The sequence below is a fragment of the Bombus huntii genome, chromosome 9, assembly GCF_024542735.1.
Source record: "Bombus huntii isolate Logan2020A chromosome 9, iyBomHunt1.1, whole genome shotgun sequence".
Lineage (NCBI taxonomy): Eukaryota > Metazoa > Arthropoda > Insecta > Hymenoptera > Apidae > Bombus > Bombus huntii.
In genome coordinates, this window is record NC_066246.1 from 6,822,966 (window position 1) to 6,850,849 (window position 27,884).

At 35.8% G+C, this 27,884-nt stretch overlaps 4 protein-coding genes across 11 annotated transcripts in view; 2 read left to right on the forward strand and 2 right to left on the reverse strand.

Moving 5' to 3' along the window:
* The window catches only part of LOC126869877 (uncharacterized), a 195,756-nt gene that overhangs the window by 73,166 nt on the left and 94,706 nt on the right, over positions 1–27,884 (reverse strand). The window lies entirely within an intron of this gene.
* LOC126869876 (uncharacterized) overlaps positions 1–27,884 on the reverse strand; it is a 288,377-nt gene that overhangs the window by 11,974 nt on the left and 248,519 nt on the right. For 2 of the 3 annotated variants that reach the window (XM_050627012.1, XM_050627013.1), the window contains exons 6-7: positions 2,910–3,150; positions 726–765 (exon numbers count right to left, since the gene is read on the reverse strand). In XM_050627012.1, coding sequence (XP_050482969.1) covers positions 726–765; positions 2,910–3,150 — 281 coding nt within the window. Of the gene's footprint in view, positions 1–725; positions 766–2,909; positions 3,159–27,884 lie in introns of all 3 variants that reach the window. The other variant, XR_007691041.1, reaches the window with a different exon arrangement.
* LOC126869880 (uncharacterized) lies at positions 10,169–27,163 on the forward strand. 2 transcript variants are annotated; one of them, XM_050627027.1, is made up of 7 exons: positions 10,169–10,265; positions 23,828–24,074; positions 24,413–24,516; positions 25,021–25,140; positions 25,236–25,385; positions 26,261–26,320; positions 26,689–27,163. In XM_050627027.1, the coding sequence occupies exons 1-7, from the start codon at positions 10,184–10,186 to the stop codon at positions 26,862–26,864; spliced, it is 939 nt and encodes a 312-aa protein (XP_050482984.1). In that variant the 5' UTR covers positions 10,169–10,183; the 3' UTR covers positions 26,865–27,163. The 2 variants fall into 2 exon arrangements, with proteins under 2 accessions (XP_050482984.1, XP_050482983.1); XM_050627026.1 differs by lacking the exon at positions 10,169–10,265 and adding an exon at positions 23,030–23,260.
* LOC126869884 (sushi, nidogen and EGF-like domain-containing protein 1) lies at positions 11,980–20,372 on the forward strand. 4 transcript variants are annotated; one of them, XM_050627030.1, is made up of 7 exons: positions 11,980–12,698; positions 13,143–13,392; positions 13,774–13,877; positions 14,155–14,271; positions 14,366–14,515; positions 14,837–14,896; positions 15,313–16,356. In XM_050627030.1, the coding sequence occupies exons 1-7, from the start codon at positions 12,611–12,613 to the stop codon at positions 15,489–15,491; spliced, it is 948 nt and encodes a 315-aa protein (XP_050482987.1). In that variant the 5' UTR covers positions 11,980–12,610; the 3' UTR covers positions 15,492–16,356. The 4 variants fall into 4 exon arrangements, with proteins under 4 accessions (XP_050482987.1, XP_050482989.1, XP_050482991.1 ...); XM_050627032.1 differs by lacking the exons at positions 14,366–14,515; positions 14,837–14,896; positions 15,313–16,356 and adding exons at positions 18,923–19,069; positions 19,458–19,517; positions 19,932–20,372 and having other exon boundaries at positions 12,596–12,698; XM_050627034.1 differs by lacking the exons at positions 14,366–14,515; positions 14,837–14,896; positions 15,313–16,356 and adding exons at positions 18,923–19,069; positions 19,458–19,517; positions 19,674–19,925 and having other exon boundaries at positions 12,596–12,698.

Genomic DNA, 27,884 nt, shown 5'->3' on the forward strand with positions numbered 1-27,884 from the left:
CGTGTTATTCGGCCGCACCGACCTATGTAAGCGGTTTTCTTGCCAAGTGCGCGTAGGTACAGAGATAAAATTGTTTCGTTGCATTACGCGAACGACAACGACCGAAACTGGCGCGCGACGAATTGTCGCTATTGCGCGGGGGCTCTTAAAGCTCGTGCTGCCTTTTTCGAAGGGAATGTGCCAGCGAACTCTACGTTTTGTAAAATTCTTTAACGCGGTTTCATGCTTTCCGCTCGGTGTAATCGTGCCGATCGAGATTGTACGTGCGGCTGGGTGGATGTGCTCGTGGAAGACGCGAGAGGGAGGAAAAAGGTGTTATTTTCTTTTCGCGAGCCAGATTGGGAACGGAGTGGATGAATAAGTGCGTTTGTACGGCGCGATTGTACAAAGTGGACGTGTGATAGGGAAGGGAGGAACGAAGTTGTTTGGCTCGTGTTTTTATCGTTTTATGATAGCTGGTGGTTTCTATACGCTGGCTTTGTTCGTCGATGCCGCTTGTATTGGAAGGACGAAATCGAACAAGATGTCCGCGGGGATGGACAATGGGGGAAATTTTTTATTGCCGGTGTAAATTGCGAGTTTATTTTTCGCGGTACATGCTTTTTGGTTTTGCGCGAGAGGCCGGAGAGTTGAAAAGGCAGCACTATTTCAGGTTTCTGTACGTTTAGACGTTGAAGTTATTTATAGTACGAAGAGTAGTTTTAATAACAATTTGATCGACTTACCTACACAAACCATTCGTCTTTTTGGCTGGAGGAGATGTCGCTACAAAAACATTTTATTAATTGAATTACATTTCTCCAAGTTGAATTAGTTTATATATGTATATTTATAGATTAGAAATGTACATATGTATATTTTAAAATATAATAAAACTCTGCTAAGAATATAATTGATGCTGAAGTAATTTTGATTTAAAAAAGAAAGGTATTATTTAATTCAAATAGATATGGAGAAATTTCTAGTTAAGATATTGCAACATTACGTTATCAATGTTTTATAGACTTATATTAGTGTCAGGGTGTTGTTATCGGCTAATAAAATGTCAATATTGTTTTATAAGCAATTTCTTCGTTTTATGTATTGCATCATAACCATTGATGGATCGCTTAAGCAATATCACATAATACTTATGTGATAAGCTGCGAAACGAAATTAAATTAAAAATTTAATTAAACGTCACGAGACTGTGAAGTATGACTGACATTAACGCAAACATTCATTTAAAAAGCGAGCAGGATCCGAAAGCTAAAACAATTTTAATCTTGTTACTGTGTTCTGAGCAGAATTTTTTAGGTACCATTGTACAATGTATGAATTTCAATCTAAACGCACACGAAGTGCATTACTTTGAGATTCAACGCATTCCTTTACATCGACTTTGAAAATTAATGTACACTATGTTTATACTCTTCAATAAACCTTGCGTGACAGAACATTAGTTACGACCCCTTCTAATTGTTTTCATATTTCCTCGAAATTTTTCGTCATATTTTTCTTCGAAGAAAAAGGATTAAGTAATTTCATTGATAACTTTCTATTCTGAACAGGATGGTTACTATACTGCAGACGTTTATACAAATTCATATTTTTATGAATATAATTGAAAAAATGAAACCTGCGTAGAATATTGTTTTACCTGACTGAATATCATAGAAAATATTATATTTTGGATATTTACATATTTTTACACATCACGTGTATATGCTGTACACCATGAAATTTCATCTACAAATGCATACAAATCCGCAGTGTCTCGCAACAGTGCTACTGAAATTTCAGAATATTTCGTATACATAACGTCAATATTTATAATACATCCATAAAGGGTGTGTGCCAGTAGCTGGTGGATTTTACGCTTAACGTGTTAGGTGTACATGTAATCATAAATAGTTTCAAATTGTTAAATCGGCTCGGCGATTTGTTCGGCTGCGAACATATCAGTAACCATGATGTTGTGAATGTTGTGGAGGACTTTTCTTCCCTTGGTCCTTTGAAAGTTCTCTTGATGATCAAACCAAGAGCAGTCCTTCTCAGTCTTTTAATTAGAATTTTATCTTCGAAAGATCGCGGAGAAAACAGTCGTCTCCGACAAACCATCCACGGCATTCATTTTTAAGGATCGATATACTCGCGTATTAAATTATCGACTCGAATTAAATGAACGCAGTGAAGAAAAGGAATTCTAAACGTTCGCAGCAATTGCAGAAACGAGTAGGACGCGCGACACTGGCTGCAGCGCGGAATAGAACGTCTTGAACGAAGGAAAAATGTGTGCGAGGCTGAAGAAAGATAAAAAATAAAAAAAGAAGATAATGAAGAGGCTGTACTGATGCAATGGATATCCATAGACTTTTGTTTAGCGTAAAAGCGATTTTCAAACGTTGTATCCGCGTCCTACGGTCTGCGAGTCGACTGCAGTCATTGACACACGCTTTCTTTATCCAAGCAATCAACTCGCTCTGACAATGGTTTAAAGAAAGAAACAACAGCACAAAACAAAAATTATATCATATTATATAAAACGATTTCCGAAATATTTTGTTACGATATATCGTATTACGTATCGCCGCTCCTAGTGTATTTTTGTTCAAATATTTTCGTCAGCCTGTACATCGCTGTTCGACATTGATAATGGTACAACTCCAAAAATCTCAAATTTGCTTCGTTTATTCGATACAATGGCTACGTTATATTCCTATTTTTATCACGTAAAACAACATATTCATAGTGCCATCAGTTTTTCATATGTCGCTATCAATCTGTCTCTAGTTTCAGAACAACGCTTTGTCTCCTCTCCTCCAAAATTTACATTTTTTAAGTCGTATTATCAGTGTCAAGCAGCGATATATCTGGCGCGTTATGGATGATTCTACTGTAATTACTGATTTACGGTTTGATTTAGTTACCTGTCGGAACCGTGGCTCCTCACTTTGCCTGGCAGTAGAGGCGGACCCGGGCCGCGCTGTGCCCGTGCCTGAGGCCCGCAGGGCGCAGCCAGTTTCCCGGCCGCGGCAGGGTCGTGGCACCCGTTACCCCCGATCCGAGGGCCGAGCCGTAGGTCCCCAGCGCTCCCAGCGTGCCCGTGGTGCCCTTCAACGTGGTCATGCCCACCGGTAGGCCTGCGCTCGCTCCGTTCGATCCGTACATCTGTTGCACTGGAATTCCGTAAAACACATCAGTCCCGCCATAGCACCTGCATCTCTTCCGATTTCGGTTCGAAATGCGTTTATTTCTCATTTTGTATTCTCTTTCTATTATCACGTTAAATATTCCTGTGTTTTTTTTTGTTTCCCTTTTCTTTTCTCAAAGTAAAGTCTACCTTCTCAGGTGTATTCTAGAATTTAATTCGTTATAAGTAACTCTGATTATAATTATGGTATATTTATTTGTTGATTATAGATATTAAATGTACGTATTGTTGTTAATATATTTAACGTTATCCTGTTATTATTATTAAGCTTATTAAGTGTACAAGGTGTACTAGTCTTTTTACGCAATACTTTACCAGCATATCATATGAGGTAAAATAAGGAAACACGGTATATGTTACGTCGGGCGACACTACCTGGACCAGGCCAGACACCGCGGGCAAGATGGGAACCAGATGTCCGCCCATCCTTGCTGCGTACCCTCAATAGTCTTAAGGACCCATCATAAATCTCAGGAATTTGCTAGCTAAGGTCCTTCAGACCGAACAAACATCTCTTTACTGAATCGTTTCTAAAGCTTATTGTTACTACGGGAAAATTAGTTTTCTCACGTATGATGCTTCCCACTAGCAACTCTTTCCTTCCTCACCAACCAACCTAGAAAATTAATCAATTGACAGCTAAGTATTTCCCTCACTCTCCCAATGAAACCTTGCTCTTGACAAATCAGCTCTTTCTTGTAGATTAGACCCACCTACGACTAGCTTTCCTCCGACACAGCATCGTCACTGTACCTCACTTATTCTTCATCGTTAGAATAGTCAACATGTGATTGCCAGGTTTATTAAATCAATCGCTTACTTAACTTGTACATACGTATCTGTGTAATTATCTTCTTTACAAAGTTGTTGGAATAAACATTAATTTATACCTGTTAATTCAGTGTAACCTCGATTGAACCACCCCTATTATCGTAACAGAAATCAGGGGATCGATCATTTGACGTGCTTTCTCGCGATCGCGTCTCTCCGCGAATGGTCGAAAAAACAGTACATTAACGCAGACTCTCAAACGTTTTATTAAAAAATTATAATAGAAATACAAGAAGAACAGATCATCGGATCTCGTTATAATTCCGTTTCAAATTGTCCATTATTATGCAGGACTGATATCTACGGAAAATAGGATCTATTGTATTGCTAATGTTTTTATTTTGGTAGTTTTTCCCTTTCAATTGCTACAAACACGTTACGGATTCTCAGAATTAATTTCTCACGCGTCTTACGTAACTCGTATTCGATAAACTTTCTCTTTCACAGTTGTCAACAAGTGAAAATCCATTGATTACTGGCGCTCTTAGGAGCGAAGGAATTGATCCTCCTTGAACTGCGCATCGCTGAGATCGCATAACCATTATCGTACTTGTTGACCAAAGCAACAACCTCAGCGAGTAAACATTGCAGTTGGTGTAAACATATCAGATCGATATGATGTCATAATAATAATAACCGATATCATATCGAGTCGACAATGTGTTCTTATGCTGTATCGATAAAATGTCAGCCAGTTATCATTTCATATTTTTGTTATAATAAAACATCTAAGAGCCTATGTTTACAAACAGTTTTGTTTCGTAATTTTGCAAATGAAATATGGTGATACACCTGTTGGAAAAAACTGTGACACCCTGTACATATTAAATTGTCATAGAATTAACGCATTGATAAATATATTAACTTGTGTTTGAGTATGTATGAAGGTAAAGTATTTGACCAATTGGTTCAACGTGATGACTTGAATTATTTTGTTAGTTTCTATGTTGCACCAAGTTTGATTTTTTAAATATTCTCTGGTCTTTTTATATTGTTTTAATGTTAATTCATATTTGAGATGCATATGTATAAAAAACCTAAACGCGATCGGAACCGATCTGTAAGTATCTCACGATATAAAAAAAGATAGATCGCAAGTAGAATCGAATGCTAATCGAACAGACTCGAAACTTGACGAGCACCTTATCAGAAACATTCTGTTCGATTGAAATTATCTTTCACCGCTATCGTTCTCAAATAATTACAAGCGTAAAAAATTTCATTTGATTTGAAAAATAAAATTTATGGGAATCCCTTTCATCGTTTATAATTCCGCGTAATTTTCCTAAATTTCTTAGAAGAAGAAGAAACGATCCACAATACGTTTCTCACTCTCGCGATTCGATAGCTCTTCGTAAAAATGTTCGATTCGTTCAAGTATCGGAGTAGTCGAAAATAAATTCTCGAAACTTTGCAAATACCATGGAATACTTCACAAATACAACGAATTCTATCAACTTTTATGAATTCCCTGAGCAACGAAGTCTGTCGCATACTACTCGAATCTTAAGAAATTGAACTTTCGAATTGGATCTGATTCGAATTTACAAATACAAATATTCGAATCTGGTCGAATTTGGTTCCATCGCTAAGCAAAAGCGGGTCGAGCATAATTTTTCGAGGCAAAGCCCTTTCGACAAGAATGCGTTTAACGTGCCATGACTTGCGAACGGTGGAGGAAACGTCTGGCGATCGGATATATGCGTTGAACGTGACGAGGAAGAGGACTGGCGAACTTGCGCGAGTTCATACAAGTTTTAGACGCGTATTTGTCATGTCTCCGGCGTTCATTGCTTTTGTTTAGTCGGCACGGAACGCATCTGCCATTTTTATAGCAGGCGTCGCGCGGTCTGCTCCGTGCAAACCGCCGTTTCAAGATGGCACAGCGACCTGCGAAACGTGATTCAAAGCATTGAACGTACGACCTCCGCATCATAATTCTCGTGAAATCGAATTGTCGGGGGTGGAGAGAACGAAAAGCGTTTTCAGATACTCGAAACAATATGCAGAGAATAATGGAGTTTTAAATAATTGGGCAAACATACAGAGAAGAGAATTTAATATTGTTATCGTACAATTAACAATGTTCCCTATTATATCCGAATAATCTCCCAACTTGAAATTACGTTGCATGAAAAAACACGTCATAACAGAGAATTTAATATTATTTCAGCATCTTTCTTCGTGTTTGTTTTAAAAGTAAGTTAGTTTTCGAAAACACTCGGGCGATCGGTATTATAAAATCGAAATGAGTCTTTTTAAATTTTTGTAAATTCGATATACATAAAGGTGAGAATAAAAGCCATCGAAGGGAAAATAGAATGAAAAAGATCAAGCGATTGATTAAAGAATAACGTTTCTCGTCTCGTCTCGTATCTTTTTTCAGACAGCGTGGAAATCTGAAAATTCCAGCAGAAGCAATAACGCGAATGACTAGCTGTGTTCGTATGAACAACTATTGAATTTTTAGCCGTGAAATGGGAAAGTGATCTGGATCGAAAGAGAAAAATGAGAAGCGGCTGATTACGGTACTGAATAATTAATTAATAAAAGAGAAATGAGAGGAACGATTTTGCCAAATCATCGATTCAAATGGGTTTTCTTTTTCTCCAATAAAATTCACGATAAAAGAATATTTTCATTTTGAAATTCTAATCACAGTTAGTGTACCACATTCGTGTACAAACTTCCGTCGTATCGCCATCATACAAACTCCCAGCTTTCTTTTGAAAACAAAGACACCGGCTAACTCGATAAGCGTGAAACTATTCTGGATTTATCCCGGACTACACTACGCGAGATTGCTTGCTATTGACATGGGAACCCAACCCCGAAGTGGAATGTTATCGACAAACTAAGTGCATGTTCTCGTTTAACGGAAGGAAGCTATTAAAAAAGACCAAGTACACGTCAGGATACGCGTGCAACGTGTTGGCGTGAACGTCGTTAAACTAGGTAAACTTCATTTATCGGAAACGTTCATTTTGCGTGACACCAATAATATGAAACACGATAAAAGCTTCTCTCAATTTTCTACGCTTCTGTATAGATACTTTCGTAATTTTCTATTTATAAAATTATTACGATCTTTCCAAAAAAAAAAAAAAAAAATTTCTTTTCTCCACCTGTAGCAACGATAAAGGAACCATGCATTTATTTCTGATTTATCGAAAACCAAAAAAAAAGCCACCCTACTACTCTTCAGGAGCATGTTTTTACAATGAAAATCCAAAATAAAATGCTAAAAGCCAGCGTGCACGGTGGATCGAGCTTTTTCACTAGCATGTTCTCTCGTGTTTCAAACTGACTATTTTTTAAACGCTAGAATCGGTTGCAAAATCGGCAAATCAATTTCACCACCCTCTTTCCCCCTATCAGGAAAAAAAGAAAGGAATAAAACAAGTGATCGGCAGGAACGAAGAAGGGAAAAAAGGTGGTGATAGAAATAGGGAAAATGAGTCGCGACTCGACCGGGTCGCGTTCAAGCCGAATTGACCGAGTAAATTTAGCAGCCGTCCTCGAAATACCGAGTATCGATTTGCACGAGCGCGGTGACACGGAGAACTAATTACTTTCGCGTTTCCGTCAGCCCTCGATTTTTATTTCGATGGGTACGGTCCGTTGTAAATGTTCACTGGGATGGTTCGTATGAATACACCATCGAAAGGTCGATGATCGACGAGCGTTTCATTGCATCGCTTCTTCGTCGGAGTACATTTTTTCTCGTTCCGTTTTCCCTGTTTTTTTTCCCCTCTCTGTTTTTTTGTTTTTGGCTTACCCGGAGAAAACGTGTTCGGAAAATGAAAACCGATTTGACGTAAAATACGTTTGAAAGTTCTGGCATGGGTTATTTGCGTTGCAAGTTTTTTGTTCCAATATGCTGTACCCTATTTCAAAGTTATCTGCTCAGAACTTTCGGATTTGTGCATCAGCGTGAAAAAGCAGATGATTTTTCATACGATTCCGAAATCGTTGATTCGCCGCGGCTGTTTCAAATTCTCCGTTACACATGCGAACAAGAGATACACACTGTGAACTTGGAACACGATTCTCTTGAAACCCTTTCTCTTTTAATTTGCAACGTCGACTATCTTAGGAAATAACGAGCGTGTTTATGCGAAATTTTAAAAGCTCACAGCATAAAAGCAAATATATCAATGATTAACAAGAGAATCGATAGGTAAAATACAAGATAGAAAATATAAAATATAAAAATTCAAATATCAGTTTAACGATCTCTACAATTATTCGATAAATCGCAGTTATTTGTTCGCTTTTGCTATAGTTGCAAACCGTTAGATACGCGTAAGTTTCTGCACATTAATTTGCCACGCGAAACTAGTGACAGTAAATTACTTGTCTGTGTAACATGCATCGTTGAGATCATACTATCGCAATGTTTATTTGACGCATCAGAGAACAGTGGCGTAATAAAGCAAGATTCTGGAAAGTTGGGCCGCTCGGATTTCGCATATTTCTACTGCTTCTCAGAGTTATCACGCGATTTCCAGCTTTAAAGCGGCTTTGTGCAGCTGCTGGTAGCGTTAAATTAAAAATGCCACCTAGTAGTTAACCAGAGAGCTGAAAGGAAACCGGCATAGTTGCGTTCGCGGAAGTTATTAGTCGGGATAAACTGTCTGAGACCAGACGTGAAATACAACGCGTTCATATAGCGCAGAGAGGCGCCGGCTAAGTCCAGCATTCTCTGAAGTTTGCAAACATGCAGACGTGTTCGTTTAATTTTCCTTTAGAATTCGACAACTCCCGAGAACGTGTATCTCGAAACCGTGTGAATGGCTGACAGACGCGAAAAACGACTCGATGATAAGAGGCCGTGTAAAGAGCGGCTCATTTTGCGGTCGACGCGCTAAATTTTCGAACAAGAAGCACGATACACGTTACTTCCTGCTTTTGGTTGTTGTCCTTCAAGGATATATTATATGAAATTTCCTAAGGCATAAGATATACGAGGCAATCCATCGTCGGTCATAGCTCTGTACGAAGCATAAAATAACGTCGCCTTCTTATTGCCGCAACTCTTTAATTTATTTATTAATTTGCGAACGTTTCGTAGATTAGAAGGTCCGATCCAAAGGTCCCATAGACTATACATTTGTCATAATCGTCGATAATAATCGTGTAGGAGCGGTTTACGCGACATAAATATGTTGAGAGAGACAAGATTGGCTCGGAATGAGAGAGCAACAGCGGCGCCAGATCGGTTGTTTGTCGTGCTAATTACCATAATTTCACGGACGTGCCTTTCCTTAAGGCCATCTGTGTTAATTAACCGTGGACGTCTTTGGTGGATAAATAAATTTCAAGCGAAACAATCGCCATCCAAGGCAGTAGCCCGCGATCGATTATCGTTATTGTCCACGTGTGTACGAACAGCGAATAACAATTATTTGAAGCGGTGAGAGGGCCGACGCGCAATTACGAGTAAGCTCATTAACGGCGAAGCGCTCATTATCCGATTGCCCGATATCCATCATCAGCTTTGTACTTGCTCCTCGTTACTCTATTAAATTTTCATAACTATCTGCTGGCGGATTACGTTTCCAAACGCGACCGACCAGAAAATAACCACCTTGTGCAAGGTGTCGTTGCCGAGTCGGCAGCAAGCCGATCCTGTAGTTAAGAAAATGAACCGACGATCGTTGCCATTTGGAAAATCACGTAAGTAATGATACACTGAATTAATTTAGTCAGCTTACGGTTTTGGAAGAAAAATAAATTAGGATTCGTCTGACTAACGTAAGATATTCGTAGCGCAGCGGTGAAGCTTTCACAGTCATAAATTCGGTGCTATACTGCATCTCATAATTAGAAAACCACATCACAAGTTTTAGTTTGTATGTAGGTAGAAGATGCAAGATTCAATGAAATTTCAATTTATACGACGATATTTTAAAATTTTTGATATATGTAATTAATCAACATAATTAGCAATAAAATTCTGGCTCGATAGTAATTAAAAATTTCTGTATCAGTCTGTCTTGCTTTTTTCGCACATAAACGTATTATTTTCATTCGTCTAATATTCTACCTCCTATTTATTATTAGATAACTATAATAACAAGTTCTTAAGGCTATCAGAAAGAATGCTGAATCTTTACTTTCTTCGTGCTATTCTTAGTATTCATACACGATTTGACGATGACCGAACTCGGTAATAATTCAATCATTGAAAAACGCGTTCTTCTGATGCCCTTAGCAGCTGTTCAAGTGACAGGAGAAGGTAAGAAGTTTATTTACAAAGACTTACTTGATGATACGCTTGAACTACTGCTCATCATTATAACTCAACCCTTACGCTGCCTGTCAATGCCGTATCTGGATACATCGAGGGTACTCTTTCCATACACGAAACATAGAACAATAATTTCGGTTTCATACCGTGGCAAAACTATTTCTGTGCCATTTTTATACTCCATCAGTTACTATTATAAACAAGTCATGCGAGGAAATGATATAAAAGTAGGGTATGGTCTAATAATATCGCAGTTGATTCTCACTGACATTAATTATGAATATTAAATACATTGCAAGCGGATTTCACAACGAGTTTCGTTTTCACAAGATAACAGAGACTTTGTAACCTTCGAGATAACACGTATGTAAGGAAATGAGAATTATTTCTTGCAACAGAGCTCATTTGCGGTGAAACTACAGTATTGACCATAAAGTTGTACGTATTTTTGACGCAAGAAGAAATCCAAAATCTCTTAACACCGATGGCCTTTTAAATAAAAATATCTTTTATTTAAACGAGTATTTTCATCAATTTCGATTTACGCAAAACAATTTTCATCTATTTTATTGCATCATTTTGTCCAGAATAGAAAATTACATTTTAATTGTAAATATTCTTATATGTATGTATCCTTGTTTCAATGGTATATCGGCATTTTTATTCTGCTTAGTACTTTTTACGAATTGTGAATTTGTCGAAATCGTTTGATATATTTTAGCCACGTTCCGTTTCGACAGAGAACTACAGTGAAACAAAATGTTCTTCTCCTCTGGGATGGTACAAGGCGGTCGGTTGTACTGCTGTCCGAGCGAATCTCAACGACAGATGCGCGCAATCATGCGATTGCTGTCACCTGGACAATTTATCACGGGATAAATGCTATGTGAATGGCAACGAGTATAGCATCGGGGAGATGTTAAATCGTTGGAAAACAACAAACGGTTGCGATAGAAATTGTACGTGTACGCAGCACAGAGATACGTAAGTACATCAACTTCGATGATCGTAACAATTAGTGATGGGTTGACGTTTGATACGTACAAACAGATCCGAATCAAATCTAATCCTTCATAGTCTTGCTCGTGAGATAGAATTAATTCAATTTTGTTTACGTTCTTCACGTAATATCAATATATTCTGTTGGAAACTGAAAATGTGTTAAGACCTGATTAAGAGTGGCATCTATGACTATAGGATTTTATTTATTAGTTTATTTAAAATGGATTAAGCAGGAAACGATGGTTATTTAACGTGAACTAAATACAATAACGTGCTATAAGTAAAACAACTAAATAGATAATTCACAACTCTCGTCACCGCGGTTCCAACGCTCTCTTTCACGCGGACCACACTCTCTCGACAATGCAATTCAGACTCCCTGATTTCTCAACTCACACTGACTGCTAATTCGTTTTTCTTCCTTAGCATCCCTTTGTCTTTTCTCATAGCCCCATCACGCACGTGTTCCGTAACCGTTCGTGGCCAGGGCCACGTAGGTCTTTTTCCACGTAACTATTCGATTGAAGGAGTGACGATACATTGATGGGCTTGTCGGCATTTAGGCTTTCTACTACATACACATGACTACTACATGACTGATACTACATGACTGTTAGGTTACGGGTATTTATGTGAATTTATATTAGGTTGTCGGGAAAGTTTCTTTCGTTTCATAAGGTGATAATAGATGAACAACAATTTCTGTTTTATATTATTTTATTGAATTAGGTATGATCCATTTCGTTATATTTCTATTATTATGTTCGTGCATAATTCAAGAAACTAGTATAAAACAAAAAACATTGTGCGTCTATTATTTCCTTATAAAACGAAAGAAGCTTTTCGGACAACCTAATACTTTCACGAATGTAATTGAAAAGACGAAACTTAGAAAGTTTCCTGGTTTTCATTGTGTTTCTAGAGATAGAACCACGTGCGATTTGTAGCATCGACGACGAGTTTATGTTGCCGGACAGTACTTCAACCCACGATCTAATCCGAAACTGTTTCGATTTCCGATTTCCACCACATCCTACGTAATTACCAATACAATCTTAACCTGATAGCGATTAACAATTTTTGTACAAGTCTGCCTGACACTTTTCATTGATAAACAATTTTATTTTCATTTCGAATATAAATACAACGACGTATTTCAGTTGATAAACCATAATGATTAGTTCTTAAGTCCATTGAGAAGAACGCTGACCTAGGTAACCCCACTCCCTTCCAGAGTTCCAGCTATTCCTGCTATACATTCGCGATCAGAACTACATATAAAAGACGAAAGACGATCGCATTAGACTTTGTGCAAAGTTCACGATTTGACGATGGCAGGGCTCGGTAATAAACGGTATTCGATCATTCAAACATGTGTTCTTCTGACGTTCTTAATCGCCGTTCAAGTAACAGGACAAGGTAAGGAGTTTATCTTCAAAGGCTCTTTTATTAAGTACATTTATTAAGCCCTAAACGCTCTTCACAGAGGGTTACATAGCACTTGCAAAGAGTTGCTTGGTAATACGCTTAAACTATTGATCTCCATTATAACTTAAGTAGTTATCATTAACTTGGTTATCATTAACCCTTACGCTGTCAAGCAACGAGATACCTGTTCCACGCAACAGGGAATTAAAAGTCTTTTAAAGCGTCTTTTTATTTAAATAAGAAATTTCCATTAATTTCATCGGATCGATTTATACAGCGCAAAAGATGAAATTTTTATTAAATATGCGATTCTTCTATATTTATTATTGCTCGGAATGGTATGTTGGGATTTTTACTCTGCTCATTTCACTAGTTTTTACCATAGTGAACCGGCGAGTTTCTCGTAATCGTATCGTTCATCTTGGCGAAGTTTAGTTTCCGAAGAGAACAGCAGCGAGATAAAGTGTCCCGGTCCTCTGAGATATTACAAGGCGCTTGGTTGCACTCCTATTTACGTGAATCCCAACGACAATTGCGCGGAAGCGTACGATTGCAGTCACCTGGACAATTGGTCACGGGATAAATGCTATGTGAATGGCCACGAATACAGTGTCGGAGAGACGTTGAGACCTGAGGATAGCAATCCTTGCGACAGGAATTGCACGTGTACACACTCCAACAATGAGTAAATACTTACATTTTAGCTTCGACGATCGTAGCAATTAGTGATGGATTAAAGTTGAATATGTAGCGATAAATCCGAATCGCATCTAACTTAGCATAGTCGTTCTCACAAGATATAGTATTTCAATCTTTGTACTGGGTGATTGACAAAACCCGTAATGTTTTTCACAATATCGATATCGGTATATTCTGTTGGAATCTTTCTATGTATTAGTATTCGACGACTATATAGTACTACGTATAAATTATACGTAGTAGCGCGTGAAAGGATTCAAACTTTTACAGAAGTCCTTTATGAATATGCTATGTGCCTTATACGAATTATTCTCTTTGTCAACACGCGTTGAAATTAACAAAAAGGTTATTTTTATTGCGTGAACAGTGCCAATTTCGCATGTGTTAAGAGAAAAACTTGCGATCGTGCAGAAGAAGAAAGTTGTTTGTACAGAAGGATCCATGGTATTTGTTGCGATGATCCATTTTGTGGTGAGTAAAGAAAATTCAATAAATCAGGATTGTGATGAGAGAGATTAAACAATTTTGAGAGTGTTGGGTACTTTACATTATCTCAAAAGTATAATTCGTTTTCCACAAATTATTGTTTAATGTTAGAAGCAAGCCCTGTTTTCTTTGGATAATTTAATAGTATAACATGTCGGATATAATACAAATATTTATGCAAATTTATATTATCACGAATATAATTGACAAGATGGAAGCTACGGAGTTATTATGTAGCTTTGACTGTATTTTTTTATCATAGATATAGGAAAATCAGATGCGATTTGTAATGTTGACGGAAAAGTATATCGGGCCGGACAGTTTTTCAATCCAAACTCTAATCCGGAACTGATGTGTGTCTGCTTGGATGGATACACAGGTATAATATGAACGAGAAATTAAAATGTCTATGATAAAGTAATTGATATTTGCTGTATAATTCAGAAATTGAATTTATTTATATTCTGTTTTAGGTGAAAATATCGAGCCCTTCTGTCAAGAAATGAAGCATGATCCTTGCTCTCCTATGTTCGCGGACGATGCTGACAAAGTTCATGACAAATATACACCCATCTGGTTTACGCGTGCAAATTTTATTTGTCCAATACCCTTTTACAGATACCGTAAGTTCACAATAAGAAACACGTGTTTAACCCTTCGACGGTTTTTGGATTTTTTATCGAATTATGTTTTCCTAAAGATAGAAGATTTCACAAGTCTGAGGATAACATGGTGAACGTTTGATTAAAATCAATTGATAACATTAACAATCTTTTTTCAAATTCATTTTTATCAAATTTTCTTCAAGTCTCGATTGACACGAGACCTGAGACTCAGATAGAAAAATTCAAATATCGCGCCAGAGTTAAATCGTTATTTTCGGGAGGAAGTATTAATTTCCTTTAAAAGAAATGTACTTTATAGTATTAACTGTGTTTTCGTAGCGGAATCAAGCGACGCCATTATTCGTAAACACGACAGCACTTCGTCCGTTTCTGAGAAAGGTACGTGACGTTGAGAGTAATGTGTTTTAACTTGTAACATAACAATTCCAGAGGTTCTGAATACTGATCAGAATATGTTAAATTTACTTCGAATTCTGTACGAGACATAATCGAAGATGTTTTTGGGCTTATCGAAATAGAACTATTTGAACTGAAACGTAATAAACGAAGGGACAAATTTTTATTATTTACTAAATTATTTATTTGGATTAATTAGTTTCGCGGACAGAAAATACAAAAATACATATCAATAAATATACTGTTCTATGTGCAATTATAATTTGTTAATCTGACAGCTAACGATTGAAACAGAAAACGTTTAATAATTAAAACAGTTCAACAGCTAACTTACTATCGTAAAACCTGCGATAAACAAGATAGTTAACGATAGTAATTCTATCATATTACTCTCACAGGAAACAGAATGTGCCGGCATGGTAATGTTATGATGCACATAGGCGACGAATTGAGCTTGGACCAACCATCAAATCACATGGTTAATCATCCCCTTGTAACATGCGTGTGCGAGGTGCCTCCAGTTGTGACGTGTAAGAAAGTTCAAGAGCAAGTGTTTCATTTTGTTAGTGATCTATAGAATTTCCAAACGAAAAATAAATATATATGTATATATGCATATACGTATGTATGTACGTATTATTATTTTAATCACTGAATTATTTTTTACTGTCATTCGGCCAATATTCTGTAATGAATCGCATTTGAATAACGTGCAGATGTTATAACGTGAAGTAAGATGCTTTAGTTTAGTAGAAAATTAGGACGTTCCAATGGTTTATTGGAATGATTCATAGATCGACATACTTTATCAAAGGCTTGTGTATTTGAATAAATCAAGGAAACTGACATTTTTAAAAATCTCTTCCCTCCACAATGAGTGTACGGTGTTTGGTAATAAATTACCAATACAAATACTTGAGATCAATTATTCAAGAATGTTCAATGCACTCCGCTATTGGTAGCGTGATAATGTAATGTGTATTAACGTTGCCAAAGAACAACAACGTACGTAACAAGTTCAAGCGTGCGATCGACGTAATTATTTTGGACGTCGACCTCGAAAACAGACTCCAAAATCATTGAAATTCATGAGGTGCGTCACATTCTATACATGTATTTACCAACACAATTCTTACCTGGCTGTGATTACAAATTTCTGTGTAAGACTGCCTTACTACTTTCGCTGATAAACATTTTATTTTTCTTTATCTAATATTCAGTGACGCGTTTCAGTTGATTAACTATAACAACTACTTCTTAAGTTTATGGAAAAGAACGTCGACCGCGGTAATATCCACTCCCTTCCATAGTTCGAGCTATTCCTGGTATACATTCACGGCCAAAGCTACATATAAAAGACGGAAGGCGGTGGTGACGGGAGAATACGCGTACGGAGTTCACGATCTGACGATGGCTGTATTCGATAATAATTCAAGTTCAATCATTGGAAAATGCGTTCTTCTGATGTTCCTAATAATTGTTCAAGTGACAGGACAAGGTAAGAAGTTTATTTATAAAAAATAATCTGATACACTTCGTACCACTGATTGTCATAATGATTTAAGCCTTATATATTGCCTAGCAACGGGATACTTTGAGCGAGTTCTTTCCACACACGAAATATAGAACGATAATTTTAATATCATATTTCTCCGAAACTGGTAGTTTTCTATTTTGTAGTAAATCGATGTAGTAGATCAATTTTGAAATTAATTGCTACTGTTATGAATTTCATTGCAATCAAATTTGACTACGATTTATCTTGTCGTTATGTAGCAAAAGATGTTGATCATTTCACTCGTAGTTTCCAAGAGATTCGCATATTTGTAAATAAAACGAACACGCTTGTACTTCGTTATAATCGCGTACGCATAATACGTAGAAATAACGAATTTACGAGACTTTAGCACATGATCGTTTGCACTTGATTATCATGTTATCTTACATCATTCGATGAAAATATACAAGAGGTTCGCATAAATACTCGATAACTGATAACATGTCGTTCAGAGAACGGTCAAAATGCATGTGTAAATTAAAATAAGTTTGATACAGTAGATATACGAACTTGTCGAAGAAGTACGTCCTCACCACCTACGATTTTTCGTTCAATTAATAGCAGCAGTTCATGTTCATACATGAGGATTCCACGGAACATTTACTCTCAAATGCAGAGTGCCTCGTTTAAATCTACCCACGCATTATTATCTCGTAAACTATTCATTATTCGACAAAACATTTCAAGTACAATTTACTTCGTTTCAAGAGCTCTATCTTTCGATGGTTGAAAATTTTATCTCAGTGGACGTACCTTAGATTTCAAGGTGATCTTTTTATACATTAACCGATGCAGTTTTTAATTAAAACTGCAGTATATAAGACAAGGAAAACAAAAATAAGGAACGTAGTATATCTTCTTTCCTTGTTTTTCATCTTATTGTTAGACGTTCAAATAAGCGAATTTTCATTTACGGCAATTCAGATAATAGGATCTCAGATAAAGTTCAATTAATCAGGCACTACTAAAATTTCGATTACATAAATAAAGTTCACATAAACGAAGTTCCATTCTATCGCATTGTGCCATAAAGCTAACATATGAGTACATATATATGTATACATTTACAGTAAGATTCTACGCTCTTTGGCGTGACAGAGATTTCTGTTAATTTAATCTAATTTTATTTTTTATTTTAATTTTACCACTCTATACAACACGGAAACCCAGTAAATTTTTATTCTTAGTGTTTTACTTGTATATTATTGTTTAAAAGATATATATGTATAAGGAGTTTTATTTTGTTTGCTGCAACATTTTTCACCTGCGCGAATCAATGAATTCCTGGTAATTATTTCGCTTACTCTGGTCATGGTTCGTTAATAAAGAGGACTGCAATGAAGCAAATTGTCCTGGTCAATTGATTGTGAGACATTACAAGGGGATTGGCTGTACTCCTATTTACGCGAATCCTAACGACTGTTGCGCGGAAGCATACGATTGTAGTCACCTGGACAATTTGTCACGGGATAAATGCTATGTGAATGGCCACGAATACAGTGTCGGGGAGATGCTGAATCCCGAGGACAGCAATCCTTGCGACAGGAATTGTATGTGTACACAGTTCGAAAATACGTAAGTACATTAGCTTTGACGATCGTAACAATTACTATTGGGTGCAAGTTCAATACGCGCAGACAGATCCAAATCAAATCTAATCCTTCATACGGCTTTGCTCATAAGACATAGTAGTTCAACTTTTGTATCGAGTGATTCGGACAATTCACAACGTTATTCACACTATCAATATATTCTGTTGGGATCTGTATATGTATTAGTACTTTTAATGGTTACATACCGCAAGTCATGAGAGCATTCGAATTATGACAAAAATCATTTATGAATATATTTGATATGTCTTGTGGGAATCATTTGAAATTTCATGAACACGTATTACTGGAACTAAATAAGATTAACTAAAAGAATATTTTTATTGTGTGAACAGTGCCTTTTTCCAATGCGAGCAATTAAGAAGTTGTTTTGGTATAGAGGAAAGATGTTCATACAGGAGGATACATGGTCTTTGTTGTGGATTTCCATTTTGCAGTGAGTAAATTAAACACAATAAATTACGATTGCGATAAGGAAAATATCTACATTTAAAAGCACGCCCAATTTTCTTTAAGTAATTCAGTAATATGATTGTTAGACTGTGAATATTCATGTAAATTCATATTCTTATGAATATCACTGAAAAGATGGAATATAAAGATCTATGGTTCTGATTGCGTTTTCTAGATGAAGAAGGAGATAATACAACTTGTAACGTCGATGGTAAAGTTTATAAGGCCGGGGAATTCTTCTATCCAAACGCTAATCCAAAGTTGTTGTGTCTTTGCATGGAGGGATACACAGGTATAATATGAAAGAAAAGCTGAAATGTATGTAACGAAGTAATTGGTATCTAATTTATCAGTAAAAAAATGAGATATAATTAAATTTTCGTTTAGGTCAGAATATCGAGCCTTTCTGTCAGCAACTGAACCGTGATCCGTGCTCTGCTCTGTTCGATGTAGCTGCTGTCCAAGTTCATGACAAGTCAATACCTGTGTTTTTCCTGTTTAATCATTTTTGTCCTATAACCTTTTATAGATATCGTAAGTGGTCACGTGTTTTTCAGCCTTCTACGTTTTGGTCGATTATTTTTTACCGAATCATGTCTTTGTAATGTTAGAAAATTTCATAAATCTTAAGCTAGAGTAAATTAACAATATTTTTAAAGCATTATTTAAAAGTCTCCTTAACAAGCATATTTTTAAAGTCTCCTTTTAATTTCATTTTCGACCGAGTCTTATCTCTCTATCGTTAGAGAACGTTTTAAATCAAATTGATGTGAAACGAAAAGTCTTTTTATCGATTCATAGGAAACCTAAATTAAGATGCAAAAATTCAAGTACCACGACAGAGTTAAATCGTTATTTTCTGAAAGAAACATCAATTTTCCCTATGATAAATGTATTTCTAGAATTAATTTTGTTTTTGCAGCAAGTCCAAACGACTCCGTTATTTCTAAACATGACAGCACTACATCAGTCCCTGCAGAAGGTACGCGACGTTGAAAATAATGTGCTTCAACGTGTAACATTATCTTTCATGCTTCCTTATTTGAAATTCTCAAAATAACATTACATAATAAGATTCACTAATTCTCTAGTTTATCATTATAAAAGTTTTAATTTCACTGATCTATCTACCTTTCAGTTTCAATGTGAAGCAAGTTCTATATAGGAGTTCATAGCTAATCTTTTCGCGTAATCTCGTCAATAAAGTCATCATTGTAAAATAATCAGCTGATCATTCAGTACGAACGTTTAATACCATCGTCGGCGAAAATCCAGGAAAAGAAGAAAACTCAATCTATCCTATTCAGTATCCTTCCATGATCATTTAGATACTCGCCTAATTTACTTTACTAACAAGACAATTAACGATACCAATTCCATCATATTGATCTTACAGGAAAGGTAATGTGCCGGCACGGTAATCTGATGCTGCACATAGGCGAGGAATTGAGCAATGAACAACCAATCGAGGTTTGGTCTGCCGACATGAAATGCGTTTGCGAGGTGCCTCCATATTTGACGTGCTACATGACAACGCCATCGTCAGAAGAAGACTAAAGTCGAGATCATTTTTAAACTTAAACTATCTATCTAACTGCTTTAGTTCTTGGACATGTTATCGTTATCTGGCTAATTTTCGAAAGCTATCGCGTTTAAATAATTTGTTGATTTTATGATGTGAAATAAAACGCATTAGTAAGTTAAAAAATTAGAACGTTTCAGTGATTAGTAGAATAGCTGGTAAATCGATATAATCTACCAAAAGCTGTTGATTTTACTAAATCGTAGCAGCTGAAATTTTTTTTTCTTAATAAATTACCGATATAGATGCTTCATACTCATTCACTCAAGAATTTTTAATTCATTAATGGTATCTAATCTGTATTAATGTCGCCAAAGGACAACAACGCACGTAATAAATCCATTACCTCAAACAGAGACTCCAAAATCGTAGAAATCCGCGTGGTGCGCCATACTCTGCATAATTACCAACACAATCCCAGCCTGATAGTGATTAAACATTTCTATACAAGCATGCGCTATTTCCTTCACTGATAAACATTTTATCCACTGATAAGCATTCATTTAACACAATATTCTATAACATATTTTAGTTGAATAACTAGACTAAACAGTCCTTTAGCTCATAAAAAATATACTGGTCTAGGTAATATCTCTGTTCCACGGTTCCATCTATTCGTGATATTCATCCACTGTCGAAGCTCCATACAAAAGACGAAAGACGATCGCGATAAGAGAATACGTGTGCAGAGTGCATGATCTAACGATGGCTGGGCTCGAAAATAATTCACGAAGTAAGAAGTTTATTTAGGAAAATTATCTCGCTGATATACTTGGTACCATCGATTACCTTAATGACTTAACCCTCAAGTTGTGCAGCAGCGAGGTACCTAGGTACATTGAGCATGTTCTTTCCATACATTAAATAATATAATATAATATGATAATTAGTTTCATACTTTTCTTGTTTTTCATTTCTGTAACTCATCTGTTCTGTAACTCATACAGTTATAAAGAATTCGTGTCAAAATATTATATGAAAGAACAATATATCGATGCACGTCGATCCTGAAAGTAATTCTCACTGATACGAGTTATGAAAATTGAATTCGCTGCAAACGGATTTTACTACGAAATTTCTGCTTGTCGTAAGATAATAAGATATTTTTAATCTCTCCTTCCGAGATATTCGAACATTTCCAAATAAATTGAACAGACTGTTTATGATTATAATTGCGTATACGTAATATACACAAATAACGAATTTGCTAGGTTTTTCCACACGATTGTACATACTTGATTACCATGTTATTTTAATACATCGTTTCATGAAAATAGACACGAGGTTCGTGTAAATATTTGATAATTGATAAGGCGTTGTTTGATGAAATGGAAAATGTTACACTGCGCGATAAGTTTCACGTACACATTTACGTGCTTCCATTTATAACAAGATTTTACAAGTATTTGCAACGTGACGGAAATTTCAAATGACTTTGAAATGGTAGCGTGGTATTGTTTTACCTAAACAAGTAATTTTCATGAATCTTTCTTCTAAGTATCTTTTATATACGCTATTGTTTAACAGATACACAAAGATTTTTATTCTCTTTGTTTCATCTTTTTTGTGAATTTCTAATCGTATCGTCCACTTCGGACACGTTTCGTTCATAAAGAGGATCGCAATGAAACAAAATGTCCCGATCCACTGATTGTCAGACATTATAAGCCATCCGATTGTCAGAATTTCTATTTACGCGAATATCAAGGAAATTTGATGTAATACGACGTTAAGTCAGATGTTTATCATAACGTTAGCGTTGTCAACAAATTGTAATAGTAGAAATTATCAAAGAGTCACTTCAACATTTTTACATGGAATTGTACATTGGATCTCGTATCCGTCGTACGTTTATTTGTGTTTATAATAAGTGTTTAAATAACACGACGCTTCTCGCGCCTTTCAGTAAATAAAATGATTTCGATGTGTAGAAGCAAATAAACTTGATGGATTTACTTCTCTACATGTACGTATTATTTTATCTCGAAGTTCTTCCATAAAGTTTGCTGTTTTGTCGTAAACAATGGCTTGAAAATATACCCATAAGAACAAATCTACTGGAGAAAAATCTATACGGAAGAACGCATGGTCTATGTTACGCAATTTGTTTACTGACAAATCCGTTTACTGAAGAATCTGTTTACCGTACAATTTTCATATTAGATAGATGTTTCAAGTAAAATTTCATAGCGAATCTTTTCGTATAATCTTGCCAATCAAATTCGTATCATCAATGAAATTAATACTCTTTTCGGCAAAAATCCAGATATAGAATGAAATTCGATTGGTTCTTACCAATTTTCTTCCTCGTTTATTAGACACGCGCTTAATGTACTTTACTAACGACACATTTAACGATGGTAATTCCATCACAGAGAAGACAAAATGTGACGACACGCTAATCGGACGATGAATATAGACAACGTAGGGAACTTGGAACAACTATGTTGACTTGGTTTGGTAATGTAGAAAACGTGTGCAAGTTACCCTCGTTGTTGATACACAAGACCACTTCTTAAAAATTGATAAAAAATTATCAATACACATGCGTGAATATTTCAGGTCATTCGTCGAAGAATTTTTAATATATTCCTTCATCAGTGTTGTCATGATGTACGTAATGTGTATGAATATTAACGAAGAACAACTAAGTCCGTAACAAGTTGAAGCGTGCGATCGACACATTTACTTTGGACTCCGACATTAACAATACACTCGAAAATCCTTGACATCCGTGAAGTGCGCAACGCTCTACAGGCATAATTACCACCACTATCCTATTCTGACTGTGACTAAAAATTTCTGTGTAAGTCTGCATTACTTTCTTCGATGATAAACGTTTTATTTTCATTTATCTAATATTTTGTGACGTAATTCAGTTGATTAACAGTAATAACAAGTTCTTCAGCTCATTAAGAAGAATGCTGACTTAGGTAATATCCACTCCCTTCCATAGTACCAGCTATTTCAGCTATTTATTCACGTCGAAGCTGCATATAAAAGGCGGGCGGCGATGGTGCCAGGAGAATACGCGTGTAGAGTTCACGATCTGAAGATGGCCGGGCTCGGTAATAATTCGCGTTCAATCATTGGAAAATGCGTTCTTCTGATGTTCCTAGTAGCTGTTCAAGTGACAGGAGAAGGTGAGAAATTTATTTACGAAATGTATCTTAGCGATATACTTCGTACCGATGGTTATTATAATGGTTTGATTCTTATGTCGGCCAGCAACGGTGTATCTTGGTTCTTGTACGGTATTCTTCTCATATGCAAAATATAGAACGATAATTTATTCTTGCGCACAGGAATATTGTTTGAAAAATGTGTGATTTCTGCGCAAGATAGTTTTACGCTTTTTTTATCGTGTTATATAAATCGTTACTTTACATCGTCCGATGAAAATATACAGGAGGTTCGTGTAAATACTTGAAATGTGAATTGAAACTTATATATAGCGCACTGTGCGAAAAGTTTCACATAACACGTCTGCATAGATGATACGATTTTGCGTATTTGTGTATTTCGTTCGAGTAAAACGACAAATTTTCATCGATCTAATTGTATCGTTTTGTAAAAAATGTAAGAAGCTATTAAATTCCTATGCTAAGTATATTTTATACGTATTACTTTTATTCTGCTTGTTTCGCTGCGCAAATCAGTGAACTTCTTCTAATTATTTCGTTCACTTTCTTCATGTTTCATTGATAAAGAGAACTGCAATGAAGTAAATTGTCCCGGTGAACTGATTGTGAGATATTACAAGGGGATTGGCTGTACTCCTATTTACGCGAATCCCAACGACTGTTGTGCGGAAGCATACAATTGCAGTCATCTGAACAATTTGTCACGGGATAAATGCTATGTGAATGGCAACGAATACAGTGTCGGAGAGACGTTGAGACCTGAGGATAGCAATCCTTGCGACAGGAATTGCACATGTACGATGTTCAGAGATACGTAAGTACATTAGCTTTGGCGATCCTAACGATCAGTGATTGGTTCAAGTTCAATGTACATCAAATAAATCTGAATCGAATCTAATCCTTCATAATCCTGTTTATCAGATATAATAATTCGATCTTTGTATTGGGTTATTCGGAAAATCCACGATGTTATTCACACTATAAATATATTCTGTTGGGATCTGTATATGTATTAGTACTTTTAATGGTTACATACCGCAAGTTATGAGAGTATTCGAACTATGACAAAAATTGTTTGTGAATATATTATCATTTGAAAATCCATGAACACGCATTACTGGAACTAAAAGAATACTTTTATTGTGTGAGCAGTGCCTTTTTCGAATGCGAGAGATTAAACGATTGTAATAGTACCGAGGAAAAGGGTTGTTTGTACAGAAGAACGCATGGTCTTTGTTGCGGAGATCCATTTTGCGGTGAGTAAACTAAATACAATAAATTAAGATTGTAATAAGAAAGATCAAATATGTTCAGAAGTATCGATATTAACATAATTTGTAATCCATTTTATGCTGGTCGTTGTTTAAAAGCAAATTCTATTTTCTTTGAATAATGAAGCAGGACAGCGGTTCTCAACTCGTGGCCATGAAGTTCTCACACATGCAAATTATTGCTGTTTTATTCGAATGAAAAGTATTTGGCATGTGCATTTACTCGTAATAGAACTCTTCTCTATGAATTTGATAGTTGTTAATGTGCAATTGACGAGTGTTTTAAATATACATGTGCATTTGGCACGTTACGGATTGAGATTTTGATAACAAAGAATCATTTACAGGGGGTCAATGATAAACAAAAGGTTACGAACCGCTGCAGCAGTAGAATAGTTGCACTGCGGATACTTATGCAAATTCATATTCTTATGAATATCACTGAAAAGACGGAATGTAAAGATCTCTGATTTTGATTGTGTTTTTTAGATATGGAAGAAACAGATAATACAACTTGTACCGTTGACGGTAAAGTTTACGAGGCCGGGGAGTTTTTCTATCCAAACGCTAATCCAAAGTTGTTGTGTCTCTGCATGGAGGGATACACAGGTATAACATGAAAGAAAAGCTGAAATGTGTGCAACGAAGTAATTGGTATCTAATTTATCAGTAAAAAAATGAAACATAATTAAATGTTCTTTTAGGTGAGAATATCGAGCCTTACTGTCAGCAATTGAACCGTGATCCGTGCTCTGCTCTGTTCACGAGTGCTGCTGCCCAAGTTCATGACAAGTGGTTACCTCTGTTTCTTATGTTACCAAGATATCATTGCTATCAACCTGTATATATGGGCCGTAAGTTCACAATTGGAAACACGTGTTTAATCCTTTAATCCGTTCTCTGCATCAGAAGTATTAATTTTCTATAAAATGTTTCCTAGACGACTAATTAGTTGTAAAAAAAAAAAAAATGAATTTTGGAAGTTACAATACTAGCTACCGCCTAATAACTGAACTGAGTGCCATTTACTGGGAAAATTTGGGAGATAGCGTCCAAGTCCGTCATAAGCAGCTCCGAAAATGGTTACGAATGATATATTTTCGTAATTTTTGTTTACTTTTCGGAATTCTCAAGATAAATGCAAACAAATGTAATAACTAGAATTGGGATAATGCTCGGGTTTCAATTACGATGGTGGACGTGAAACATTTTTTTATTTTTCTATCCTACCACATGCTGAAATTGCGTTTGGGTAATTAAAAAATAATTATAATTAAAAAATAAAGCTTTAGAATCATTACGCAGATTGAGAAAGTATGTTATGAACTGAAATTTGAAACAGTGAGAAACATTCTATTAATTAAAATTTCTATTAAGTAAGATTTTCCAGATTAGTAGAAAAATTAGAAAAACATTAGCGTGCGTGGATACATAAAATCGTATATGGTGAACAAAAATTATTTCACTTATATGTACTTAGAAAAAAGCCAAAATGTACAAATAATTAGAAAAAAGTATCATTTGTACCCATTTTCAAAGCTGCTTATGGGCAGACTTCGACGTCATTTTTCTGGTCGATACCAAATTTTCCGAACGAATAGTACTTATTTCAGTTATTAAGAGGTAAAGTACTGTAACTTCCAACAGTTATCTTTCTCAAGTAATTATTCATTTCGAAAACTTCCTCGTAAGAGAAATCTATGTTACAGAATTAATTTTGTTTTTGCAGCGGACTTAAAGAACGTCGATATCGAGGAATTTAACAACGTTATGTCGGTTTCTGCGGGAGGTAAGTGGCTTTGAGAATGTGTTTCAACCTGTAACGTCATTTCTAATGTCTCCCTACCTGCATTTCTCGAAATGATATTCAAATAGGATTCATCGATTCCGTATTTCATCATCATCATAGAAATTTGAACTTGACCAATCTGTTTATCATTCAGTTTTCATATGAGACAGATCTGATGTAGAATTTCATAGCATAGACATGAGGTGATCATTTAATACGATTATTTAATGCTGTTGGCAAAAATCAAAGAATTAAACGCAGCTCGTTGACACTTTCTTGGCATTTGGTACTCGTCTCACTTATTTTACTGTGAAGTTATTATGTGAATGCAATCAATGATGTTAATTTTATTATATTGGTTTTTACAGAAACCAAAACGTGCCGATTTTATAATGATACGAAGCGCGTAGGTGAGGAATTTGAACCGGAACCGGTCGATATGTGGACGGTTGACTTGAAATGTAAATGCGAGGTGCCTCCATTTATAACGTGTCAGAGGTCAATGGCAGTGCCAGTAGATGATGGAAGTGGAGAGAATTTTTAAACGTAAACTATCCATCTAACTGCTTTAGTTCTTGAACATGTTATCGTTATCTGACTAATTTTGGAAAGCTATCGCGATTAAATAATTTGTTGATTTTATGATGTGAAATAAAATACATTAGTAAGTTAAAAAATTAGAACGTTTCAATAATTAGTAGAATAGCTCGTAAATCGATATAATCTACCAGAAGCTATATTTGTATTTTACTAAATCGTAGCAGTTGAAATTTTTTAAATACACTTTGTTACTGAAAGAAAGGAACGTGTGGCATTTGGTGATAAATTGCTTTCTTTATTAAATTTGCATTTCTTTATTATCCTAACTATGTCTATTAATGATATAGTTTATCAACCAATCTTTGACAACGAAAGGATAATAAACGATAGAATGAGACTCGTTTTACGACGCGACGTGCCAGCTTTGATATAAACTTGTAATGTTTGCATAATTAATATGATTATCCGGTATTTCATTGCTCGAAATTGAAAAACTTTCTGTTCTTTAAAGGAGCCATCTTTTCATCCTGGAGAAACACCTTCTATCAATCTGTGTTATATCTTGAAAACCATATTTCAGAAAGTTCTTAAGCTTCTTAAGTCTTTGTATTGCGCGCGCATTCGAACGAAGTTTTAAATCATAGATAAGAGAGAAAGATATATATATATATATACCTCTTACAATATAAATAATTCACCCAACTTTTAATCCAAGAACGTTATTCATCGAATACCTTGGGCGAGTTTCTCGATCGAAGAAAATTTAAGGAATTTCGAGTATCTTAGTGAATATCGGACAACTATGCGTTTCATAAATCTGTCATAATTTACCGAAGATTGCGGTACATCGCACTGAATACCGAGATTTTTCGTGTCTCCGTCAAATTTTACGATTCTCAATTTATAATCCGCGAAAGCATGGTACAAACCATTTTATTGCGAAGAAAGAGAAAACGAACTTCCAATTTTAGTTTTCTTTTTTCTTTCTTCTTGTTTGTATGTCGCTATCGATATTTTATCTATC

Bases quoted from the DNA above. Each gene is read 5' to 3' on its own strand.
- LOC126869880 (XM_050627026.1), top strand. From the start codon at position 23,131: ATGGTGCCAGGAGAATACGCGTGTAGAGTTCACGATCTGAAGATGGCC. The intron at 24,075-24,412 runs GTAAGTACATTA...TTGTGTGAGCAG, and splicing joins TGTACGATGTTCAGAGATAC to TGCCTTTTTCGAATGCGAGA. The intron at 24,517-25,020 runs GTGAGTAAACTA...TGTGTTTTTTAG, and splicing joins TTGCGGAGATCCATTTTGCG to ATATGGAAGAAACAGATAAT.
- LOC126869884 (XM_050627030.1), top strand. From the start codon at position 12,611: ATGGCAGGGCTCGGTAATAAACGGTATTCGATCATTCAAACATGTGTT. The intron at 13,393-13,773 runs GTAAATACTTAC...TTGCGTGAACAG, and splicing joins TGTACACACTCCAACAATGA to TGCCAATTTCGCATGTGTTA. The intron at 14,272-14,365 runs GTATAATATGAA...ATTCTGTTTTAG, and splicing joins CTGCTTGGATGGATACACAG to GTGAAAATATCGAGCCCTTC.